The 26,401-nt window shown below is 44.9% G+C and overlaps 1 protein-coding gene across 2 annotated transcripts in view; it reads left to right on the top strand.

The window, feature by feature from the left end:
• The first annotated feature begins 569 nt into the window (after window positions 1-569).
• The window catches only part of LOC130267230 (core histone macro-H2A.1), a 140,286-nt gene continuing 114,454 nt past the window's right edge, over window positions 570-26,401 (top strand). The window contains exons 1-2 of one of the 2 annotated variants that reach the window (XM_056516648.1): window positions 570-947; window positions 21,760-21,951. In XM_056516648.1, coding sequence (XP_056372623.1) covers window positions 21,780-21,951 — 172 coding nt within the window. In that variant the 5' untranslated portion in view covers window positions 570-947; window positions 21,760-21,779. The remainder of the gene's footprint in view (window positions 948-21,759; window positions 21,952-26,401) is intronic. The other variant, XM_056516647.1, reaches the window with a different exon arrangement.

Below are 26,401 nucleotides of genomic sequence, written 5' to 3'. Positions count from 1 at the left end.
TATTCAAAATTGCAAATATTCGTTTTTGCCGCATATGCTCACATTCGCATATGCAAATTTGCATATTCCTTCTTTTGACTTGAATGATGCAACTACACTTGTCAGAGGTTAACACCATCCCTAGCAACCAATAGTAAAGTTACCCACCCCCTTACTGTTTTCTTCCTCGAATATGCAAATATAACGAATACGCAAAATTCGCGAATATAGGACGAACATTCGTCTATATATTCGTGAAATATCGCGAATTCAAATATGGCCCCTGCTGCTCATCACTAGTAGGTATAAATATATGTTGTATAGCTCAATGATAAACCTATTGCAAGTAATGCAGTAAGGACGCAGGGTCTGTCACTTGCTTCACCTCAGTATACAGCAGTGTTTCCCTGCCAGTGTGCCTCCAGCTGTTGCAAAACTACAACTCCCAGAATGCCAGGGCAGCTGTTGCAAAACTACAACTCCCAGCATGCCCGGACAGCCAAAGGCTGTCCGGGCATGCTGGGAGTTGTAGTTTTGCAATAGCTGGAGGCACATTGGTTAGGAAACACTGGTATATCTTCTGCTATAAAAAGCTCCTCCATCCCTGCAGGATTATCATGTATGTCTCCATTCTACACTACCGCTCCCTCCTATCGCCATGGATACTGACGGGTAACAGGACACGCTGGGGCCCGTACTCGCCGCTGCTGACCAATAGAGCAGAACCTCGTATGTTGGCAACAAGGAAGACTAGAGCAGCACCAATGGCGAGCAGCGTTACATCCCCAGCAGTGACGGTGACACCGAGAGCTCCTCAGCCCGAATCATTCCTGTCAGCCGCCGCCTCACTGTCCAGGACAAGATGGGAGGTGACGCCTCGGGCCGCGCTGCATTGTGGGACTGAACTGAGTGACAGCAGCCGAGTCTTTCCTGTTCATGCCCAGACAGTAGACATATTGCTGAAAGCTGTAAGTACTGACATGTCCGTGCGCTGCCTTACTGCATGTAGGGGACGGTGATAAGTGTCTGTGGTAGCGCCCCCTAGTGCAGTTGATATCCAGGGGGCCTGGAGGTGACTTCTCTGGGGGCTCAGCTATCACCCACCTGCTGCACTTGTCACACACTTCTATCACTTGTACTTTACTGTGTCTTTACTGTCATTGTCGTTATTTCGCCTTGTCTGATACTTTTCTTTATATATATATATATATATATGCATTGTCAAACTATTGTCACATATAGTGCATACACCAGTGTGTCCATGCACTAAAGGCGTTGTAGTTTTGCAACAGCTGGAGGCACGCTGCTTTGGAAACACTAGCATACACCATTGTCATAACCATGTTTTTGGGGTGGCAGTTTTCAGGTTAGGACAGCGGTCATCGCAATGCACAACAAAATCGTAAAACATCTACGCTAGAATTGGGACCAGGACAGATCGATCAAGTGGTGTAAAAGGCTGGGTTCACTTGTAATATTTTGCCCATTTTTACATCAGTATTATGGCTGCCTGGTCCGAACTCAGGTCTGATGACCCGAGCTGACTGGTCAGTAGACCTATACTAAAGCGCCTGTGTGAATCCGGCCAAAGGGTCACCAGAAGTGACAGCGAGACTAGCCCTGGGCAGATATGACTATGGGAGAGGTTTAGCAGAAAAGGGGTGCCGTCGTCCATAACAACCAATCAGATTCCCTCTTTCATTTATGAGAGGCCTTTTTAAAAATGAAAGAAGATATCTGATTGGTTACTATGGGCAAAATACTGTGCCCCACTAGATCAGTGTTTCCAACAGGTGTGCGATACATTCATAGGTTTGCCGCAAGCCTATGGCACTTACCGATATACTCCATCCTGTCTGTGGCCTCATTGTGGAAAATTGACACTCCCCTGTACTCCTGAGTGCTGTTTGGTTTCCCCGTCCATATCATGGCGTCTCCTAGAGAATCATGTGACTATATATGTCACTCTGCACAGTAGGGCTGCAGCTAACGATTATTTTAATAATCAGTTAGTTGTCGATTATTTTATCGATTATTCGATTAATCAGAAAAAATGTCAAAATCCCCCCTCCAAAAAAGTGTTCAGCTGATTCTACTTGAAAAATTATGTACAATGACCATATTAAAAGTTTCTAGCATGTGATGTGACCAAACAGCAGCAATTTTTTATTATTAACCCCTTAAGGACCACGGGCCTATGGGTACGTCCTTGTTTGCTGGTACTTAAGGACGGACCGGGGTGACTGCTGATATCTATTAGCAGGCACCCCGTGCAAATGTCCAGGGGGGTCCTGAGATGTCGGCGATCGCCACAAATCGCCATTGAATGCACACCGGCGATTTGCGGTGATTTTGGGTCATATGGGTCTCCGGTGACCCGGAAAATAAGTGGGATCGGGGTTATTCAAGACATCCACGATCCCCCTAAAGGGATAGGAGTTAGGTGGCAGGGGTGCATTCCCTCCTATCCCTGCTATTGGTCGTTCAGAAGCGATGACCAATAGCAGATCGGGGGGCAGGGGGTTAACGTTTGGTTCCCCCACTCTGCACACCCACTGTGGTCCAGAAAGAACGGGGGAACCGACCATCGCCGAAGGTCCACTTACCCATCAGCGGCGGCAGCGGGCGACGATTGGCGTGCGGCGATGACGTGCGGCTGGCTCCCTGCTGCAGACTACGGAAGCCGGTGAGTTGCCTACCAACATCTGGAGGGTTACAGTTTGAGACCACTATACAGTGGTCTCTAAACTGTAGCCCTCCAGATGTTGCAAAACTACAACTCATAGCATGCCCAGACAGCTGCTTTCTGTTTGGGCATGCTGGGATTTGCAGTTTTGCAACAGCTGGAGGACTACAGTTTGGAGTTCACTGTGCAGTGGTCTCTAAACTGTGGCCCTCTAGATCTTGCAAATCTACAACTCCTAGCATGCCCACACAGCTGTGTGCTGTCTGGGCATGCTGGGATTTGTAGTTTTGCAACATCTGGAGGGCCACAGTTTGGAGATCACTGTGCAGTGGTCTCTAATTTGTAGCCCTCCAGATGTTGCAAAACTGCAAATCCCATTATGCCCAAACAGCAAACAACTGTCTCGGCATGCTGGGAGTTGTAGTTGCGCACTTCCAACTGTTGCATAACTACATCTCCCAGCATGCCCTTTGGCAATCAGTACATGCTGGGAGTTGTAGTTTTGCAACAGACTTCGGAAACTTCGGTTCCGGCAGTTTAACCCTTACAGCCGTGGTGTGAAGTGACCATTTGCTGTAAGTGTTATGACAGAGGGAGGGAGCTCCCTCTGTCACCCCTGCTGCACCCCACAGTGCGATCCCAGGGTGCTGTGTGCAATCCCCGGCGGGCGGCGACCTGCCGCACTGCCGGGACCGAAGAAAACTTCAGGTCCCGGCAGTTTAACCCTTACAGAGGTACGTCCTGATATGCTGCTTGCTAGTGTAAAACTAGCGGGCAGCATATATCTGCACTGCTTTGGAATACTAAGTATTCCAAAGCATAAAAAAATATAAAATACATAAAAGTGTAAAAACATTAAGTATAAAAAAAAGTGTAAAACATTTCCTTAAGGGGTTAAAGTAAACGCTCTGGTCCTTTAGGTGAAAATTGGCTTGGTCCTTAACCTCCTGAGCGGTATTCCCGAGAGTGACTCGGGGTTAATTTTCCCTGCCAGGATCGGTAACCCCGAGTCACGCTCGGGGTACAATTACAGAGTTCCCGGCCGGGCTGCACGATATATCGCAAAAGCAATGCGATATAGCGATACGGCCCCCGGGAAAACATGCGATTATCTGCTCTGGTCGGCTCCCGTGGCGGGGTCCGGCCAGAGCAGGTAAAGAAAAATACTAAAAGTCAGTGTTTCCCTACCAGGGGGCCTCCAGCTGTTGCAAAACTACAACTCTCAGCATGCCCGAACAGCCAAAGGCTGTCCGGGCATGCTGGGAGTAGTAGTTTCACAACAGCTGGATGCCCCTGTTAGAAAAACACTGAGCTAAGTGTAAAAGAAAGAAGTAGTAAAATAAAAAAAACTTTTGCTCACCTAGTCCCGGTCCCTGCAGATGTCGTTCCCCTCCGTGCGGTCCGGGGTGTCCTCTCTTCACTATTCATCTTCTAGGACCTTTCACTTTTCAGCCAATCACAGGCCGCAGTGGTGTAAAGCCTGTGATTGGCTGAAGGGGAAAGGGCTTGTTCTGCAGGAAATACACTAGGTTTGAAATCTGCCGGCAAACCTAGTGTATACTGCTGCAGGACAAGACAAGGGGGGAGGGGGGGGGGGGATGAATGTGACAGAGGGGGGGATGTGACAAGGGGGGAATGTGACCAGGGGGGGGGGAATGTGACCAGGGGGGGGAATGTGACAAGGAGGGAATGTGACAAGGGGGGAATGTGACAAGGGGGGGAATGTGACAAGGGGGGGAATGTGACAAGGGGGGGGGAATGTGACAAGGGGGGAATGTGACAAGGGGGGGAATGTGACAAGGGGGGGATGTGACAGGGGGGGAATGTGACTGGGGGGGGGATGTGACAAGGGGGGGAATGTGACTGGGGGGGAATGTGACAGGGGGGGATGTGACAGGGGGGATGTGACAGGCGGGGAGGGGAATGTGACATGAAGGGGGAATGTGACAGGGGGAGGGGAATGTAACATGAAGGGGGAGAATGTGACAAGGAGGGGGGAGAATGTGACAAGGAGGGGGGAGAATGTTTCGGGGGATGTGACAAGGGAGAGGGGAATGTGACAGGGGAGATGTGAAATTCAGTTAAAAAAATTGTACCACTTTTGGTACAAATTTCCAGACAGAATCATACCGCCAGGGAGCTTAAGGGGTTTAAGTCAATAGGCAGCAAAATCTGCAGCAAAATACGCACGTGTGAAAGAGCCCTTAGGGGTACATATTTTTGCAGAAGATTTTCTGCTGCAGATTTTGCTGGCCAATGAATTAATCTGCTGACTTAAATATGCAGCAGATCTGCAGCAGGAAATATGCACCCTTATGGTCTGTTCACACATATAGTATCCTGTGCAGATTTGATGCAAAATCTGCACAGGATTTGTAACTGCAGATTAGAAGCTGTGCTCAGTTATTTAGTTTATATTGAAATCTGCAGCAGAAAATCCTGCGCATCAAATCTGTGCAGGATAATGAACGTGTGAACGCACCCTTAGGGCTCATTCACACAGAAGGATCTGCAGCGTACTTTGCGCTGGGGATCCACTGACAATGGACCCTCCTGCCTCCATCTGTGCCTGCTCATCAGTCGCTACGAGCAGACACTTTGATGAGCGTGTTGCCGCATGTATGTGCTGTACACTCGCACACATCGCGACTGCTCTCAGCCTAGCTCAGGGACCAGGGGGAGCGGATGCGATGTATGTGAGTGTTCTGGGCATGCTCACGGCATTTCGCACATTGCAGTGTGTCTGCTCATAGCGCGGATTACCGCTATTAACAGGCATAGATAGAGGCAACACTGTAGGGTAAAATAAGCTGCGGATGTGTCCGTGTGAACGAGCCCTTGGGGTCAGTTCCCATGTTCGTATTTTTGCTGTGGATTTTACTTCAATAGGCAGCAAAATCTGCTGCAGCAAATCTGCAGCAGAAAATTTGCACGTGTGAACTGACTCTTAGGGTACGTTCAGACGAGCAGATCCACAGCATATGTTACACAGATGGACCGCTACAGGGTGCCTTTAGATGTGTTTGCTCTGAGTGGCAATACGCTGCTACGAGCAGACACACTGCTGCAATGTGCGAGTCACCGCGCATGGTTTGTTTACTCGTACACATCGTGGCTGAGAGCAGCCGTGATGTTCAAGTATACTGCGCATGCACACGACGACTCGCACATCACAGTGTGTCTGCTCATAGCAGCGAGCACAGGGTTTTCTGCTGCAGATCTCAATGTAAACTAAATGACTGAACTCAGCTTCTAATCTGCAGTAACAAATCCTGTGCATCAAATCTGCGCAGGATGCTATACATGTGAATAGATCCTTAGGGTATGCTTACCTATGCATATTTTGCTGCAGATTTTCAGCAGCTGATTTTGCTACCCATTCATTAAATTAAATTTTGCTACCCATTCATTAAATAGTGCAGCAGAAAATATGCAATTGTGGCAAACTTGCTGATATTACTCTGACCCATTGAAGTCAATGGTAGCCAAATCCGCTGCTGAATTTCTGCAGCAAGTACGCAGCAGAAAATCTGAAGGAAATTCGCCAGTGTTAAATTCACCCATGTGAAATTCGCCAGTTGGACATAAAGATTATGGCCTAAAATAAAGAAATAAAATTATAGTTTCATTATTACAAAACTGTACAGTTGTTACAAGGGGTAACTGAACACATTGTTATAAACACTTCCTGACCGTTCTACCATATAATTCTCATGGTGTAAAAATCAGCTTCTGTAGTATTCTAGTATATTCCTTTTAGATCTTTACAGTAGTGTTGTGAGGTGGAATACACTAATTGATGTGTATATGAAGCGGTAACTAGGTAACAGGTACTTAAGGTGAACTTTGTCTCTTCTGTTATTCTTACTAGAAAACCTCTAATTATAATGAAAGCAATGAACACCTGAGGTCAGGAGAAGGAGCGCACATTCACGTATTGCTTTTTTTTTTTTAACCCTTTTGTAATTCAAAATAATAGAAGATTCTTATTCTTCTCATGTGACTTGTATTTTTTTTGATTACTCTCCTAATACTCCATTGTTTTCTATCCTACTATAAGGCTATGTTCACATTTTAGAATGTCCGCATGGAAAATCTCTGTGCAGACATTCCGGAGACTGCTGGACCGCATGGGGAATGCGCCGTCACATAGATGGCTATGCATTGTGTGCGGAATCTGCAGAAAGAATGAACTGGTTTATTCTTTCTGCGGACACGGAATTTCCGTGCCAGAAACATCTGGGGTGAAAATTCCGCCGTGTGCACAGCGCAGCAGAATCACATTGAATACATTGGAATTCTGCTGCTCCCGAACATGTGACCATGGTCTTACTATGACCTTCCTCCCATTTCTCATAAAACTGTTATCCTTTGACTCCTGTGACTCTTTTATTACTCCTATAACACTCCTAGTATTGCTGTGACTCTTCTATTGCTCCTGTGACTCTTCTAGTTTTAATATACTTTTCCTCCTGCTAATCCTACAACACTTTTATTTCTGTTATTAGAGGGAATCTGCCAGTGACAACACTCAACTGTTAACAACACTAAATATACCCCAAGAAATCAAATGTATTTATACCAATCTTTCCAATCTAAGGCTGGTGTGCCAAGTTAAGGGGAGCCAAGCTGTAATACCACACACAACCTGAGGATAGGAATAGGGTTGTTTTTTGGGGGAAAAAAAGCTATGTTTTTTATTCCTGGATAACCTCTTAAATGCAAATCCTGGGACAGGTGGATCCATGGCCCAATTTTACCTGCTGGAGGGCAATTGTGTGTCATATTGGCCTTCAATCTAGATATAGTCAGGTTTTGCTGGATGGAACAGTGCAGACCTCTGAGCTAATCCTTAGAACTGGACCCCTTAACCCCTTAAGGACCAGGCCATTTTACACCTTAGGACCAGAGCATTTTTTGAACATCTGACCACTGTCACTTTAAACATTAATAACTCTATAATGCTTTTACCTATCATTCTGATTCCGAAATTGTTTTTTCGTGACATATTCTACTTTATGTTATTGGTAAAATTTTGTCGATACTTGCATCGTTTCTTAGTGAAAAATTTCAAAATTTGCTAAAAAAATTGAAAAGTTAGCATTTTTCTAACTTTGAAGCTCTCTGCTTGTAAGGAAAATGGATATTCCAAATAAAAAAAAAATATTCACAAATACAATATGTCTACTTTATGTTTGCATCATAAAATTTACGTGTTTTTACTTTTGGAAGACATCAGAGGGCTTCAAAGTATAGCAGCAATTTTCCAATTTTCCACAACATTTTCAAACTCACTATTTTTCAGGGACCAGTTCAGGTTTGAAGTGAATTTGAAGAGTCTTCATATTAGAAATACCCCACAAATGACCCCATTATAAAAACTGCACCCCCCAAAGTATTCAAAATGACATTCAGTCAGCGTTTTAACCCTTTAGGTGTTTCACAGGAATAGCAGCAAAGTGAAGGAGAAAATTCACCATCTTCATTTTTTACACTCGCATGTTCTTGTAGACCCAATTTTTCAATTTTTACAAGGGGTAAAAAGAGAAAATGTATACTTATATTTGTAGCCCAATTTCTCTCGAGTAAGCGCATACCTCATATGTCCATGAAAAGTGTTCGGCGGGCGCAGTCGAGGGCTCAGAAGCGAAGGAGCGACAAGGGGATTTTGGAGAGTACGTTTTTCTGAAATGGTTTTTGGGGGGCATGTTGCATTTAGGAAGCCCCTATGGTACCAGAACAGCAAAAAATCCCCACATGGCATACCATTTGGAAACTAGACACCTTGGGGAACGTAACAAAAGGTAAAGTGAACCTTAATACCCCACAGGTGTTTCACGACTTTTGCATATGTAAAAAAAAAATAAAAATTTTTTTCACTAAAATGTGTGTTTCCCCCCAAATTTCACATTTTTGCAAGGGTTAATAGCAGAAAATACCCGCCAAAATTTGTAGCCCCATCTCTTCTGAGTATGAAGGTATCCCATAAGTGGACCTGAAGTGCACTACGGGCGAACTACAATGCTCAGAAGAGAAGGAGTCATATTTGGCTTTTGGAGAGCAAATTTTGGTCGGGGGGCATGTCGCATTTAGGAAGCCCCTATGGTGCCACAACAGCAAAAAACCCTCACATGGCATACCATTTTGGAAACTAGACCCCTTGAGGAACGTAACAAGGAATAAAGTGAGCCTTAATACACCACGGGTTTAATACCCCCCAAAATTTGTAACCCCATCTCATATTTGGCTTTTGGAGAGCAAATTTTGGTCGGGGGGCATGTCGCATTTAGGAAGCCCCTATGGTGCCACAACAGCAAAAAACCCTCACATGGCATACCATTTTGGAAACTAGACCCCTTGAGGAACGTAACAAGGAATAAAGTGAGCCTTAATACACCACTGGTTTAATACCCCCCAAAATTTGTAACCCCATCTCTTCTGAGTATGAAGGTACCCCATAAGTGGACCTGAAGTGCACTACGGGCGAACTACAATGCTCAGAAGAGGAGGAGTCATATTTGGCTTTTGGAGAGCAAATTTTGCTCAGGGGGCATGTCGCATTTATGAAGCCCCTATGGTGCCAGGACAGCAAAATAACCCCAACATGGCTAACCATTTTGGAAACTAGACCCCTTGAGGAACGTAACAAGGGGTACAGTGAGCATTTACCCCCCACTGGTGTCTGTCAGAACTTTGGAACAGTGGGCTGTACAAAATTTTTATTTTGCACAGCCCACTGTTCCAAAGATCTGTCAGACACCAGTGGGGTGTAAATTATCACTGTACCCCTCATTACATTCCGTGAGGGGTGTAGTTTCCGAAATGGGGTCACATGTGTTTTTTTTTTTTTTTGCGTTTGTCAAAACCGCTGTAACAATCAGCCACCCCTGTGAAAATCACCTCAAATGTACATGGTGCACTCTCCCTTCTGGGCCTTGTTGTGCGCCCCCAGAGAACTTTGTTCCCACTTATGGGGTATCTCCATAGTCGGGAGAAATTGCATTACAAATTTTGGGGGGCGTTTTTCCCTTTTACCTCTTCAAATGAACAGTATAGGGCAACACCAGCGTGTTAGTGAAATTTTTTTTTTTTTTTTACACTAACATGCTGTTGTAGACCCCAACTTCACCTTTTCATAAGGGGTTAAAGGAGAAAAAGCCCCACAAAATTTGTAACACAATTTCTCCCGAGTACGACGATACCCCATATGTGACCCTGAGAACTACAGCTCCCAGCATGCCTGGACAGTAAGGGCATGCTGAGGATGTGTAGTTTTGCAACATCTGGAAGGGCACAGTGGTCTCCAAACTGTGGACCTCCAGATGTTGCAAAACTGCAACTCCCAGCATGCCCAGACGCCAAGGGCTGTCTGGGCATGCTGGGAGTTGTAGTTTACAGGGTCCCATTACAGCAATGCATGTCGCTTTACGGCGACGTGCATTGCTGTAAAGGGCCCGACCGCGGCTGAAGATCTACTCACCTGTCGCCGCCGCCGCCATCTTCCTCGCCGGGATCCGGGTCTTCAGGGACGAGGTAAGTACCGGGGCTGGTCCCCAGCACTCCCCCGTCCCCCGCCGCGTCCTCCGGTCTTCCTCCCGTCCTCTCCGGACTTCAAGGGGCCGGGCAGGACGGGAGGAAGTAACCGCCCACCCCCCCCTTGCTATTGGTCGGTTAGTTAACCGACGGATCGCAGGGGATCGGAGGAGGTGGCAGGCTTGCCACCTCGCTCCTATACTTTAGCATGGTCCTGGCTGTCTGTGACAGCCGGGATCATGCAAAATTACCGGGCGGTCGGGTCCCAGAGACCCGATCAGCCCGGTATCGCCGCAGATCGCAAGGGCGATTTCCCTTGCGATTTGCGGCGATCACCGACATGGGGTGCCTACATGGCCCCCCACGGCGTTTGCCCTGGATGCCTGCTGAAGCATTACAGCAGGCATCCAGTTCCGATCGCTGCCCGGCGAGCGGCAGAGACCGGAAATACAACAGGACGTTCTCTAACGTCCTTGGGCATTAAGGCCCAGGGAGTGGGGACGTTAGAGAACGTCCTATGTCCTTAACAGGTTAATAGAATAATTTTTTTTTTTTTTTTACATGGGACTAATTGCCATTCGTCAAAAGTATACGTCAGACATACCGTATATGTTGGGGCCTCCCCCCAATGTAAATGTCTAACATACACTGCTTAACTTTGCATAATCCTGCCCATTCAACCAGTTCTTGGTTTAGTTTTAAGCCAAAGTTCACAGCGCTAACCACAGTCTAGCGAGAGTTGTAGCTTTAAAGGGGTACTCCAGTGGAAATTTTTTTTTTTAAAATCAACTGGTTCCAGAAAGTTAAACAGATTTTTAAATTGCTTCTATTTAAAAATCTTAACCCTTCCAGTACTTATCAGCTGCTGTTTGCTCCACAGGAAGTTTTTTTCTTTTAGAATTTCACAGTGCTCTCTGCTGACACATCTGTCCATTTTAGGAACTGTCCAGAGCAGGAGAAAATCCCAATAGCAAATCTCTCCTGCTTTGGATAGTTCCTGAAATGGACAGGGGTGTCAGCAGAGAGCACTGTGGTCAGACAGAAAAGAAATTCAAAAAGAAAAGAACTTCCTCTGTAGTATACAACAGCTGATAAGTACTGGAAGGATTAAGATGTTTAAATAGAAGTCATTTACAAATCTGTTTAACTTTCTGACACCAGTTGCTAAAAAAAAATTGGTTTCCACTGGAGTACCCCTTTTAACCCCTTAAGGACATGTGCCGTAAATGTACGACACGGCATAGCACCTCTTAGCGCACAGCGCCTTGCATTTTACAGCGCGGCTGTGATACGAGCACAGGAGATGCGCTCGCTTCATTCCCAGCAGGTTCCGGCAGCTGTCAGCAAACGCGGACCCGCTTGTATTGGAGGACATCGGCAATCGTGCTGATGTCTGCCATTAACCCCTCAGGTGCAGTGATCTGTACAGATCATGGCATCTGCGGCAGTGCGGCACTTATAATGGCTGATCAGATCAGCCAAGATGGCGGACGGAGGTCCCCTCACCTGCCTCTGTCCATCTCCCGGGGTCTTCTGCACTGATCTTCCTTCCAGCAGACCAGAGCAAAAGATTGCCGATAATACTGATCAGTGCTATGCATAGGGCATAGCAAAGAACAGTATTAGCCATCTGATTGCTATAAATAGTCCCCAATGGGGAATAAAAAAGTTTAAAATAAATGTAAAAAGAAAAGGGAAAAATCCCCCAATAAAGTTTTTAATCACTCTTTTCCCCCATATTAATACATAAAAGCGTAAAAAAAGATATATAATAAACATACTTGGTAATGTTGCGTGCGTAAATGTCCGAACTATAAAAATATAATGTTAATGATCCCCTACGGCAAATGGCGTAAATGTAAAAATAAATAAATAATTTTTTGTCACATCAAACTGCAATTTTTTTTTTATAAAAAGCGATCAAAAAGTCACATATACGCAAATCTGGTACCAAAACAAGCTACAGATCATGTTGCAAAAAATGAGCCCTCACAAATCCCTGAATACGGTAAAATAAGAAAGTTAGAGGTGGTCAAAATAGGGCAATTTTAAACATACTGATTTTGTAAAAATACTGTAATTTTTTAAAAGCAGTACAATAATAGAAAACTATGTAACCATGGGTATCATTTTAATCGTATTGACCCAGAGAATAAAGAAAACATATATTTTACCGTAAAGTGTACAGCGTGAAAACGGAGCCCCCAAAATTTGCAAAATTATGGTTTTCGTTTACATTTCCTTACACAAAAAACATTTTTTGGGGTTTACCATACGTTTAAGGGTAAAATGAGTGATGTCATTACAAACTACAACTGGTCACGCAAAAAACAAGCCCCCATATGGGTCTGGGAATGGAAATATAAAAGAGTTATGAATTGTAGAAGGCGAGGAGGAAAAATCAAAAACACAAAAGTAAAATTGGCTGTGTCCTTAAGGGGTTAAGTAGCCAGGGAAACAGGGCAGTGTCTTGGTGTATTTTCTGCAAACGAGCCACAACTGCTTCACCATGCTCTTGATTGACAGCTCCAGTGGTCTTTTGCTGGTAAGAATATTAGTAAGGGCTCATTAACATCTGCCCCTGTTAATTCATGCCAGTTCTGCAATCCATTCAATACTTTTGCAAACGGGTTGCAAATGGCTGTAAAAGGATCTCATTGATATCAATGGGATTTTTTTTACAGTCCTTTGTCACGTGTTTGCTTCCTAGTCTTTTTTTTTTTTGCCAGAGAAAAGACGTTGCATGCAGTTTTTTTTTCCGTAAAAAAAAAACCAAACAGAAACTGAGATAATAAATTTAACATTGAAGTCTATGGCAAACAGATGAGCCTTTAATGTCATCCATTTGCATCCAGTTTATAAAATCGTTTTTAAACCGTTATTACTTCTGAGCATACTCAGAAGAGGTGATATCAGCAGACTCCTGCAGTACTGGGGACTACTACAACTCCCATCATAGAACAGACTTGTTTCCATGATGAAAGTAGTAGTTCCCCTGGATGCTAGATGCTGGGGAGGCTACATTAGTGCTTGTACTACTACCCCATCATGGAACAGTGTCTGTTACATGTTGGGGTAGTAGCGCAGGGGCTGAGGGATTGATTGCATTGGGTCTCACTTCTATAACTCGATACGATCAGAAATTATTAAGCAGGGGAATGGGCGGCATGCTCCGCTCCCCTGCGATGTATATTGTGTCTTTTACTTTAAATTTTTTAATAGCCCGTCGGGAGCTCTGAATGGCCGGCACGAAGTGGCCATTCAGGGCTCCCGGCGGGGTTTTTAAACTTGCACTGTGAATAATTTAATTTTATTCCCCCAACTCCAAAATTCCCCAGCCCCCACCCCTACTACCAATTATTCCCCCTGCCTCTTTCTACCAATTATTCCCCCTGCTCCTTGTACTCGCAATTATTCCCCTGCCCATACTTCTAATATGATAACTGTACGTCTATTCCCCGCTGCTCGTTACCGCTAGGAGATTCAGAATGGGCATCGGGGAATCAGAGTACACAACAAGGACTTGTCACTCCATTATCCACTGCTCATCTCCCCGTACTCCGTGAAAAGTCCACACTGTGCGTTCTAACTGCGCTGCGTACAGGCATCATATTGGAAGTACGGCCATCATATTGGAAGTATGGGCATCATATTGAAAGTACGGGCATCATATTAGAAGTACAGGCAGGGGAATAATTGGGAGTACAAGGAGCAGGGGGAATAATTGTTAGTGGGGGGGGCAAGGGGAATAATTGGTAGTGGGGGGGGGGGCAGGGGAATTTTGGATTTTGGAGTGGGGGATTAAAATTAAATTACTCATAGTGCAAGTTTAAAAACCCTGCCAGTGCATTGCCGTAGAATGAGATTTGCCATAGAATGAGATGGTCCGCCTCCATCACATCCTATTGGCTCACTCTTGTCACGTGACATATTTAAATGTCACGCATCGATGACAGCAGTGTCAGTTTGGCTATCACAGGGAGAGGATCTCCTCTCCCTGTGATAGCTGAACGGAGCTCTCATGGCCTCTGTGGCCCGACAGAAGTTCACACATTTACGCAGCTCATATACATCTACTCTATTATTACATGTACTGTTGATCCACAGCGCTATCGGGATCCCTATGCCCGATGGCGCTGTCATCAGCGTGCCTCCCCGCGAGTGCCCCACGCCCGCAGCTCTACTCCCCGTCCCGTTAACGCTCAGGGAGCGGGGAACAGAAAGTAGAGCATCGGGCGCAGGTTAAGTTATTCGCGTAGTGCTGCGCATGCGCAGTACTACTTTACCTGTGCCCGATGCTCTACTTTCGGTTCCCCGCTTCCTGAGCGTTAACGGGACGGGGAGTAGAGCTGCGGGCGTGGGGCGCTCGCGGGGACGCACACTGATGACAGCGCCATCGGGCATAGGGATCCCGATAGCGCTGTGGATCGCTCCCTGAGCGTTAACAGGGGACGGGGAGTAGAGCTACAGGGGACGGGGAGTAGAGCTGCGGGGGGACGGGGAGTAGAGCTGCGGGCGTGGGGCGCTCGCGGGGACGCACACTGATGACAGCGCCATCGGGCATTGGGATCCCGATAGCGCTGTGGATCAACAGTACATGTAATAATAGAGTAAATGTATATGAGCTACGTAAATGTGTGAACTTCTGTCGGGCAACAGAGGCCATGAGAGCTCCATTCAGCTACCACAGGGAGAGGAGATCCTCTCCCTGTGATAGCCAAACTGACACTGCTGTGCGCATCGATGCGTGACGTTTAAATATGTCACGTGACAAGAGTGAGCCAATAGGATGTGATGGAGGCGGACCATCTCATTCTATGGCAAATCTCATTCTACGGCAATGCACCAGGAGCCCTGAATTGCCACTTGGTTCCGGCCATTCAGAGCTCTCGGCGGGGTATTTAAAAAGAAAGTGTAGTGCAGGGGAGTGGAGCATGCCGCCCTCTCCCGTGCTTAATAACTTCTCATTGCATCGGGTCTCAGAAGTGAGACCCAGTGCGATCAATCCCTCAGCCCCTGTACTACTACCCCCAACATGGATCAGGCTCTGTTCCATGAAGGGGGTAGTAGTACAAGCATTAATGTAGCCTTTCCAGCCGCCAGAGCACTCCCGCAACCAGGACTACTACTACTCCCATTATGGAAACATGTCTGTTCCATGAAGAGAGTAGTAGTAGTAGTCCTGGCTGCGAGAGTCTGTAGGGGACAGGCTTTTCATATTAACGGATAAAAAACTGATGCAAAAGGATGCCACTAAAGGGCATGCCTTTGCATCAGTTTGCATCCGTTAGTAGTATGCTCCGTTTAGGAAGCATTGACGGGAGAAAATCAGGATTGGGGACAACGGCCGTCTGAATGTAGCATGAGAAAGGAGATCTCTGGAGCTGTCCATTGAGCGCTGAGGGGAGGGATTGTGGATTGATTGCAGTTAAGAAGCCAGGACACTTCCAAGTTCAGGAACACCTAGTGAACACTTAGTATGTCATAAACATACTCATTAAAAATGTTTCTCTCTTATCCTAGCAATATGATCGGCAACATAGCTATTGATTCCCCAGGATATATTTAATGGCGAAAGCAGTTTAGTGTGATCAATACTGCTGACAGAGTTTTCCCATGACTCCTGTCTACTCTGCTATAATTTTTGAAATACTGGAAGTGTATTTATTGTAACTACTATCTAAATACTTTTCTTCTTGAGGGGAGAGGATTGGATAACACTGTCATGTAGCAGACTGCATGGATGTTACACAGTTTGCCCATGTGGTTACGGGGAGTCAGTAGATACGGGGAGAAGTTCATTGTTAAATAATATGAATGTTCTCTGAATGTTCAAACCAGCTTGGCTCACTCCACTGTTTGATCTATCCCTTCATAAAAGAGTCTATAGGAGTCACTGTACTTACCACAGGTGCCACAGTGCCCCCTAGTTGCAGTTTTAAAATGTACCTGTTGTCAACAAAAACTTTTGATATAATGTAGATAATACCATTATATGTATATTTGTAATATACATTTGTTAATTTTTTTTTTTATATTTTTGTCCCTACAGCTATTGTTTGTGTGTCTCTATGAGGAGTCCAAATACAGGAAGTGAGGGTGGACAAGCAGGGGTTTGTACACTTAGTACACGAAGGGCTCTGCACACTCCCAAAAATATACTTTTTTTTTTAAATCAATGTATATTACAAATATACATATAATGGTATTATTTACATTATATCAAAAGTTTTTGTTGGCGACAGGTACGCTTTAACACAGTTCCCACTGGTGTGGAAAGTTTAGGTGTTCTATTGCACCCGCTGAATCGCATTTCAGTTGTTGCCAAACTTTCAAGACTAACACACATTTTGGTTTTTTAAAGTTTCCTCTTTTTAAGACATTTCTATGAGAACTAAAGTACAGTTATAAGCATTTTTATAGGTTTTTAAACTTTTAGTAACACATAAATACAGTTTATGGAAAGACTTAAAAGTGTAGTCCAGTGCTGAAAAACGTATACCCTATCCTAAGGGGTTACGTTTCAGATTGGGGGGGTTCTACCGCTGGGGCCCCCCACGATCTCCCATACAGGGCTATGGCAGAGCCCTAGATTGCCGAAGGCAGCGCTCCAGCTCTGCCATAGAGTTGTATTGAGGGGGCGTGTCAGCAGCCACTTTGTGCGGTGGTCGACACCCCCCCTTCCCGCAGGCTGCCAGTAATAAGTTAGGATAGGGGATACATTTTTCAAGACTGGAGATCTCTTTTAAGAAGATAGTCAAGTATAGATGATGTTGAAGGCTCAGCTGTAGAACTAGATGCTGCAGGTGAAGTGGTTTGCTGCTACATCTCCATGATCTAATTTCATTTTAGATCAAGTAAGACAGTATACCTATATAGTGGATGAGTTGAAGATGAATTGTATCTATCTCACAACCATGCCTATGGAGGAGAGACACATGGCTGCAAACATTGCTGAATGGTTTGAGGAAGTTGCTATTAAATTTGACATTCCAGCTAAAAAAATAATTGCCCTTGTGTATGATAATGCTGCTGCAAATATTGTGGCTACTGCGAACATCCTGAATGAGAAGCATGGATGGTCCATTATCAGCTGCACTGGCCACACGCTGGTTCTTAATTAATCTATCAATTAATCTATTTCTAGTCAATTATTTTTCTTTAGGCTAGAAAAAAAAAGTAAAAAATAAAATCTATTATTCAGCCATATACATTGCATATTTCTATCTAGCCTATAGTGTAATAAGCGCTATATTTCTGCAGCCTCATAGTACAGTAGGCAGCAATGTATATATATTCGGAGGATATATACTTTATGATTACTGTACTGTCACTATGAGGACTGAAGGCATATATAAGGCTTATTTATTGCACAATCACCTTATGGAAACTACTACTTCTACTACAGTATACTCCTTAATTACTGTACAAAATACATATGAAATATGTGGAGAGTGGAGACATATAGCACTTACTCAACTTATGTGGAAGAACTTAAAGGGGTAGTCCAGTGGTGAAAAACTTATCCCCTATCCTAAGGATAGGGGATAAGTTTGAGATCGTGGGGGGTCCGACCGCTGGGGCCCCCTGCGATCTCTCTGTACGGGGGCCAGGCTCTCCAGCCAGATAGCGGGTGTCGACCTCCGCACGAAGCGGCGGCCGACACTCCCCCTCAATACATCTCTATGGCAGAGCCGGAGATTGCTGAAGGCAGCGCTTCGGCTCTGCCATAGAGTTGTATTGAGGGGGCGTGTCGGCCGCCGCTTCGTGCGGAGGTCGACATGCCCCCTTCCCGCGGGCTGTCGGGGCCCCGTACAGGAGATCGCAGGGGGCTCCAGTGGTCGGACCCCCCGCGATCTCAAACTTATCCCCTATCCTTAGGATAGGGGATAAGTTGTTCACCACTGGGTTCACCACTGGACTACTCCTTTAATAGATAGATAGTGTTTGTAATGTAAAAAGAATGTTGTGTGCACTGCGCAAGAGTCCTCCATCATCATCTCACATCTGACTCCTACTTACTGTTAAGTTCTGAGCTATAGCCACAATGCTTGATCATGCTTCCTATTATCTGTGGTGTTGAACAGCTTGTATTCCACATGTGTCCTGCTCCTCTGGCTTCCTTCCTGGGTCAGTATGGCTTTCCTTGTGTGCCAGAGGTCTCTAGTGTTTTTGGCTTGCTTTTGACGTGGCCTCCTTCAGAAGCCATAGTTGCAGACTGCTATGGAGGATCTTGAGCCGGCATTGTGCCACCTATTTTCACATATTAGTTATCAACTTATCAGCCTTATGAGTCAATAATGGAAATGGTTAACAACTATTTCCATTATTGATTTAAATTTAAAGGAGTACTCCGGGATGAAGGAATGCAGGAAGAATGGAATACCATTAGTCATGATCTAGCCCAGAAGCTGATATCCAGCATGCCAGGGCATGTTAAAGTGTACTAGTGCTGGTTCATACGGGTTCATACCGAATACCGAAATTTTTGTCCTGCACGATATGAATTTTTCCCATACCGCAATACTGGTTGGGCCCCTCTCCCTCGGGAATGAATTATCAACCCAGCGCTGTGCTGTCCCTACATAGGGGAATTAATCATATGTGACCTGCGAGAAATACCACTATATACCGTGGAACCGCCATAAGTTACAAAAATATCGTGATACACATTTTTGGTCATACCGTCCAGCTCTAAAGCGTACCTGTCGTTAACAAAAATTTTTTATATAATGTAGATAATACCATTATATGTTTATTTGTAATATACATTGGTTAACCTCTTAAGGAAGCGGGGCCGCCCCGTACACGGAAAAATAAAGTTATAGGGGTCAGAAGATGACAATTTTAAACATATTCATTTTTGTGCATGTAGTTATTTTTTACAGAAGTAAGACATAATCAAACCTATATAAATAGGGTATCATTTTAATTGTATGGACCTACAGAATAAAGAAAATGCCTCATTTTTACCGGACAATGCACGGCGTAGAAATGGAAGCCCCCAAAATTTACAAAATGGCATTTTTACTTCAATTTTGTTGCACAAGGAATTTTGTTTTCCGTTTCCGATGTTTTGGTATAATGCACTGCACAGTAGAATTGGTGGCGCAAAACATAAGTCATAATATGGAATTTTAGGTGCAAAATTGAAAGGGTTATGATTTTTAAAAGGTAAGGAGGAAAAAACTGTGAAAAAACTGAAAAACCCTGAATCCTTAAAGGGTTACTCCACTGGAAAACTTTTTTTTTTTTAAATCAACTGGTGCCAGAAAGTTAAACAGATTTGTAAATTACGTCTATTAAAAAATCTTAATCCTTCCAGTACTTATCAGCTGCTGTTATGATCCACAGGAAGTTCTTTTCTTTTTGAATTTCCTTTCTGTCTGACCACAGTGCTCTCTGCTGACACCTCTGTCCATGTCAGGAACTGTCCAAAGTAGGAGAAAATCCCCATAGCAAACCCAAACTTATCCTGCTCTGGACATTTCCTAAAATGGACAGAGGTGTCAGCAGAGAGCACTGTGGTCAGGAAGAAAGGAAATTCAAAAAGAAAAGAACTTCCTGTGGATCATAACAGCTGCTGGAAGGATTAAGATTTTTTAATAGAAGTAATTTACAAATCTGTTTAACTTTCTGCCACCAGTTGATAAAAAAAAAAAAAAAAAAAGTGGTTAAAAATGTGTATATTTTTGGGGGAAAAACTGCTCTCCCTGCAGCTATTGTCTGTTTGTCTTTGGGAAGAGTCCAAGCACAGGAAGTGAAGGCGGGACAAGCAGGGCTCTGTGCAGGCTCTTGGCTTTTCAATCATCCTGCTGTGTGAGCCGGAGGCATGTCACAGAGCCTCACTGCACAGAGCCCTGCTTATCCTCACTGAACAGAGCAACAAACCAGATTGCTTCTTTTATTTTCCAGAGGCCTTTTCAGCAATGAAAAAAGCAATCTGATTGGTTGCTATGGGCAACTAAGCAGCTTTTCCTCTGTAAAGGTATTGATAATTTTCCCCTATTGTGGTTTTATTTTACACGTTGACTTGAGCCAATATTATCATTTAATTTCATTTTTATGTTAATCTTTTGCACAAAAATTGTTTTTGCGCAGATGTTCTCCAGTGAGCAGCAGGCATTATTTGGGGCTTAGAGGTTACATACAGTACATCTTAACCTCTTAAGGACACAGGGCGTACCTGTACACCCTGCACCCGGTCCCGGTATTTAAAACGGGGTCAAGCCGTGACCCCGCACCATACCGGGTAAGTCCCGGCGGCTAATGATAACGGGGACCCTGGGCTAATAGCGTGAGGCACCCTTTAGACGCATCGATCAAAGTTGATCACCGTGTCTAAAATGAAAGTAAAAGCTTCCCGGCAGCTGAGTAGGGCTGATCAGGACTATCGCGATAAAATCGCGATGTCCCGATCAGCTAGGACGCGAGCGGAGGTCCCCTTACCTTGCTCCGTTGCGTCCGATAGGCATTTGATTGCTCCTAGCCTGAGCTACAGTCTTGAGCAATCAACCCCCTATAACGCTGATCCATGCAAAGCTATGGCTTTGCAGTGATCAGTGTAAAAGATCTGTGTGTGCAGTGTTATAGCCCCCTAAGTTAATAAAGGTCATTTAACCCCTTCCCTAATAAAAGTTTGAATCAACCCCCATTTTCCCATAAAAAAAAAAACTGTAAATAAAAATAAACATATGTGGTATCGTCGCGTGCGGAGATGTCAGAACTATAAAAATTTTTATTTAAACCGCACAGTCAATGGCGTACGTGCAAAAAAATTCAAAAGTCCAAAATAGCGTATTTTTGGTCACTTTTTATATCATGAATAAATTAATAAAAAGCGATCATAAAGTCCGATCAATACAGAAATGGTACCGATAAAAACTTCAGAACACGGCGCAAAAAATTAGCCCTATACCGGCCCATACGTGGAAAAATAAAAAGTTATAGGGGTCAGAAGATGAGAATTCTGTAGTTATGATTTTTTTCAGAAGTACGACAAAATCAAACCTTTATAAGTAGGGTATCATTTTAACCGTAAGGACCTACAGAATAAAGATAAGGTGTAATTTATACCGAAAAAGCACTGCGTAGGAACAGAAGCCCCCAAAAGTTACAAAATGACATTTTTTCTTCAATTTTGTCGCACAATGAATTTTTTTTCCATTTTGCCGTGGATTTTTTGGTAAAATGACTGTCACTGCAAAGTAGAATTGGTGGCGCAAAAAATAAGCCATAATATAGAATTTTATGTGCAAAATTGAAAGCGTTATGATTTTTAGAAGGTGATGAGGAAAAAATGAAAATTCAAAAACGCTGAGTCCTTAAGGGGTTAATAATGTACTTTGCTTTATAGTGAACAGAATGGTACATAATACTACCGTAAGTTATATTATCACCATGTACAAGTTTGTTATATGACTTCATGGGGTTCTGTAGAATTTTTCTGCATTGATAATAGCTTCCTGTTTTTGCCATTTCAACACACACACGCTCGCTCACACACATTCTTTGTTTTATTGAGTTTTCTATGTAATATTAAACCCTTGATCTGTTTACAGTTGTATAGCACACTTTCAGGATGTCCAGCAGAGGTGGAAAAAAGAAGACTACCAAGACATCAAGGTCTGCAAAGGCTGGTGTCATATTCCCAGTAGGAAGAATGTTGCGTTACATTAAGAAAGGGCATCCCAAATACAGGATTGGAGTTGGAGCACCTGTTTATATGGCAGCTGTGCTGGAGTACCTGACCGGTAAGCATGTTTGATTCAGTACATGGTATAGATATAAGGGTAGAAGTAATGAGGAGCTCATGTCATTGGGGGTTTAGTCGGATGGGAATTACTATTGATAGTGATTGTTTTATCTTTATGTAGCAGTCATAATAACCATACATTTGGCTTTTCATATTTGCGTCTATTTGCATCCTGCAGGGGTCAAAGGGGTACGATTTTTCCTTAAGGAGAACACTATAATGATGTGTGAAGATTTGTAGGCTATTAGCACTTAACTGGAAATTCTGGAAAACAAGGATATGCAACACAGCTCAATCAAACCACTTGGTAGCTTTTCCATAATATCAGTGTTTCCCTCTGACTCTGGAGTTTTAGAAAGCGACCAGGAATGTATGCAGAGCTAGAAATCTCTCCAGAGGAAGTATCCATCTGCAGACAGCTGTTTCAGGGTGATTGCGCCTCAACAGTACAGAGAAGGGTGTGCTGGCTTGGCTATTAACAGTGTATTCAGATTCACAGGCCATTAGCCCTTCACTGGGAATTTTTGAGAAAATGGATATGCAAACCAGCTTAATCACACTACATAGTAACATAGTTCATGATGTTGAAAAAAGACCAGAGTGCATCAAGTTCAACCTATATCCCTAATGAGTCCCTACTGAGTTGATCCAGAGGAAGGCAAAAAACTCTCATACTAGAAGTAAAAATTCCTTCCCGACTCCAAATATGGCAGTCACAATAAATCCCTGGATCAACCTTCTGTCCCTATAAATCTAGTATACATAACCAGGGATGTTATTACTCTCCAAAATTCATCCAGACCCATTTTGAACTCTTTTACAGAGTTCACCATGACCACCTCCTCAGGTAGAGAATTCCACAGTCTCACTGCTCTTACAGTAAAGAACCCCCGTCTGTGCTGGTGTAGAAACCTTCTTTCCTCTAGACGTAGAGGATGCCCCCCTTATTATAGATACAGTCCTGGGTATAAATAGATCATGGAAGAGATCTCTGTACTGTCCCCTGATATATTTATACATAGTTATTAGGTCTCCCCTAAGCCTTCTTTTTTCTAAACTAAATAGCCCTAATTCTGATAATCTTTCTGGGTACTGTAGTCCTCTCATTCCCCGTATCACTCTGGTTGCCCGTCTTTGAACCCTCTCCAGCTCCACTACATCTTTCTTGTACACTGGTGCCCAGTACTGTACACAGTATTCAATGTGTCGTCTGACTAGTGATTTGTACAGCGGTAGAATTATTTCCTTGTCGTGGGCATCTATGCCCCTATTGATGCATCCCATGATTTTATTAGCCTTGGCAGCAGCTGCCTGACACTGGTCACTACAGCTAAATTTACTGTTAACTAAGACCCCTAAGTCCTTTTCCATGTCAGTCGTCCCAAGTGTTCTCCCATTTAATACATAACCCCAGCCCGGATTTTTCCTCCCCTTGTGCATTACCTTACATTTATCAGTGTTGAATCTCATTTGCCACTTCCCAGCCCAAACCTCCAACCTATCCAGATCCATTTGTAACAGTGCACTGTCCTCTATAGTGTTTACCGCTTTACAGAGTTTAGTATCATCTGCAAAGATTACTTTACTATTCAACCCCTGTACAAGGTCATTAATGAATATATTAAACAGAACAGGACCCAAGACGGACCCCTGTGGTACCCCACTAGTAACAGTCACCCAATCAGAATAAGTACCATTAATAACCCCCCTCTGTTTCCTATCACTGAGCAATTTACTTACCCACTTGCACACATTCTCCCCCAGCCCCATCCTTCTCATTTTATGCACCAACCTTTTATGAGGCACCGTATGAAATACTACATCCAGCGATTGCCCCTGGTCCAGTCTGGAGCTCACCTCATCATAGAAGCTGATCAGGTTAGTTTGACAGGACCAATCCCTCATAAAGCCATGCTGATATGGGGTCATACGTTTATTTTTATTAAGATACTCCAAAATAGCATCTCTTAGAAAACCCTCTAACAATTTACATGCAACGGAGGTTAAATTAACAGATTTCAGGATTATTTAAAAATATAGATCATAAAATAGAAAATTAATAAAAATATTACCAAAAGGTTTAACCCCTTAAAGGACATCTGCAGCATGATTAACACTTATCCCCTATCCACAGGATAGGGGATAAGTGTTTGATTGCGGGAGTTCCGACCACTGGGACCCCCTGTGATCTCCTGTACGGGGCGGCGGCTGTCCCGTGCAGGGGCGTGCCGGCCGCAGCATGACGTTGCAGCCACCACGCCTCCTCCATACATCTCTATGGGAGAGGTGGGGAGGCAGCATTCGTGCCTCCCCGTCTCCCCCATAGAACTGTATGGGGACGGGGAGGAGACGGGGTGTCACCATGAGCGGTAATGGCGGTGCCCGTTAGGGAGATTGAGGGGGGTCCCAGCGGTTGGACCCCCCGCAATCAAACACTTATCCCCTATCCTGTGGATAGGGGATAAGTGTCATACCGCTGCAGTTGTCCTTTAACCTCTTAAAGACATAGGACGTTCTCTAACATCCCCGCTACCTGGGCTATAATACCCAAGGACGTTAGAGAACGTCCTGTTGTATTTCCGGTCTCTGCCGCTCGCCGGGCAGAGATCGGAAGCGGATGCCTGCTGAAATGCTTCAGCAGGCATCCAGGGCAAATGCCGAGGGGGGCCATGTAGGCCCCCCATGTCGGCGATCGCCGCAAATCGCAAGGGAAATCGCCCTGCGATCTGCGGCGATACCGGGCTGATCGGGTCTCTGGGACCCGATCGCCCGGTAATTTTGCATGATCCCGGTTGTCACAGACAGCCAGGACCATGCTGGAGTATAGGAGCGAGGTGGCAAGCCTGCCACCTCCTCCTATCCCCTGCGATCCGTCGGTTAGCTAACCGACCAATCGCAGGGGGGGGTTACTTCCACCCGCCCTGCCCGGTCCCTGGAAGTCCGGAGAGGATGGGAGGAAGACCGGAGGACGAGGCGGGGGATGGGGGAGTGCTGGGGCCCGGCCCCAGTACTTACCTCGTCCCTGAAGACCCGGATCCCGGCTATGAAGACGGCGGCGACAGGTGAGTTCCTCTTCAGCCGCGGTCGGGCCCTTTACAGCAATGCACGTCGCCGTAAAGCGACATGCATTGCTGTAATGGGACCCTGTATACTACAACTCCCAGCATGCCCAGCCAGCCCTTGGCGTCTGGGCATGCTGGGAGTTGCTGTTTTGCAACATCTGGAGGTCCACAGTTTGGAGACCACTGTGCCCTTCCAGATGTTGCAAAACTACACATCCTCAGCATGCCCTTACTGTCCAGGCATGCTGGGAGTTGTAGTTCTGTAACATCTGGCCCTTCAGATGTTGCAGAACTACAACTCCCAGCATTCCTGGACAGTTTTGGCATACTGGGAGTTGTAGTTTTGCAACATCTGGAAGGGCACAGATTGGGAACCACTGTATTAGTGGTCTGCAAACTGTAGTCCTCCAGATGTTGCAAAACTACAACTCCAAGCATGCTGGGAGTTGTAGTTCGGCAACATCTGGCTCTAAAGATGTTTGGGAGTTGTGGTTTTGCAACAACTGGAGGCACACTGGTTGGGAAACATTGTCTGTTTCCTAACTCAGTGTTACCCAACCCGTGTGCCTCCAGCTGTTGCAAAACTATAACTACCAGCATGCACTGATAGACTGTGCATGCTGGGAGTTGTAGTTTTGCAACAGTTGGAGGTTCCCCCCCCCCTGTGAATGTACAGGGTACATTCACATTGGCAGGGGCTTACAGTGAGTATCAGGCTGCAAGATTGCGATGCAGCAAATTTTGCACGGCAGCTCAAACTCGCAGCGGGAAACTCGCTGTAATCCCCCGCCCATGTGACTGTACCCTAAAAACACTACACTAGACTACACTAACACAAAATAAAATAAAAAACATTACATATACACATACCCCTACACAGCCCCCTCCCCAATAAAAATGAAAAATGTCTGGTACGCCACTGTTTCCAAAATGGAGCCTCCTGCTGTTGCAAAACAACAACTCCCAGTATTGCTGGACAGCCATTTACTGTCCAAGCATGCTGGGAGTTTTGCAACAGCTGGAGGCACCCTGTTTGGGAATCACTGGCGTAGAATACCCCTATGTCCACCCCTATGCAAATCCCTAATTCAGGCCTCAAATGCACATGGCGCTCTCACTTTGGAGCCCTGTCGTATTTCAAGGCAACAGTTTAGGGTCACATATGGGGAATCGCCGTACTCGGGAGAAATTGTGTTACAAATTTTGGGGGGCTTTTTCTCCTTTAACCCCTTATGAAAAGGTGAAGTTGGGGTCTACAACAGCATGTTAGTGTAAAAAAATTTATGTTTTACACTAACACGCTGGTGTTGCCCTATACTGTTCATTTTGACAAGAGGTAAAAGGGAAAAAAGCCCCCCAAAATTTTTAATGCCACTTCTCCCGACT

The sequence above is a fragment of the Hyla sarda genome, chromosome 4 (assembly GCF_029499605.1).
Source record: "Hyla sarda isolate aHylSar1 chromosome 4, aHylSar1.hap1, whole genome shotgun sequence".
Classification (NCBI taxonomy): Eukaryota; Metazoa; Chordata; class Amphibia; order Anura; family Hylidae; genus Hyla; species Hyla sarda.
The sequence above is the reverse complement of the archived record's forward strand: the minus strand, read 5'-3'. Positions and strand labels throughout refer to the sequence as shown.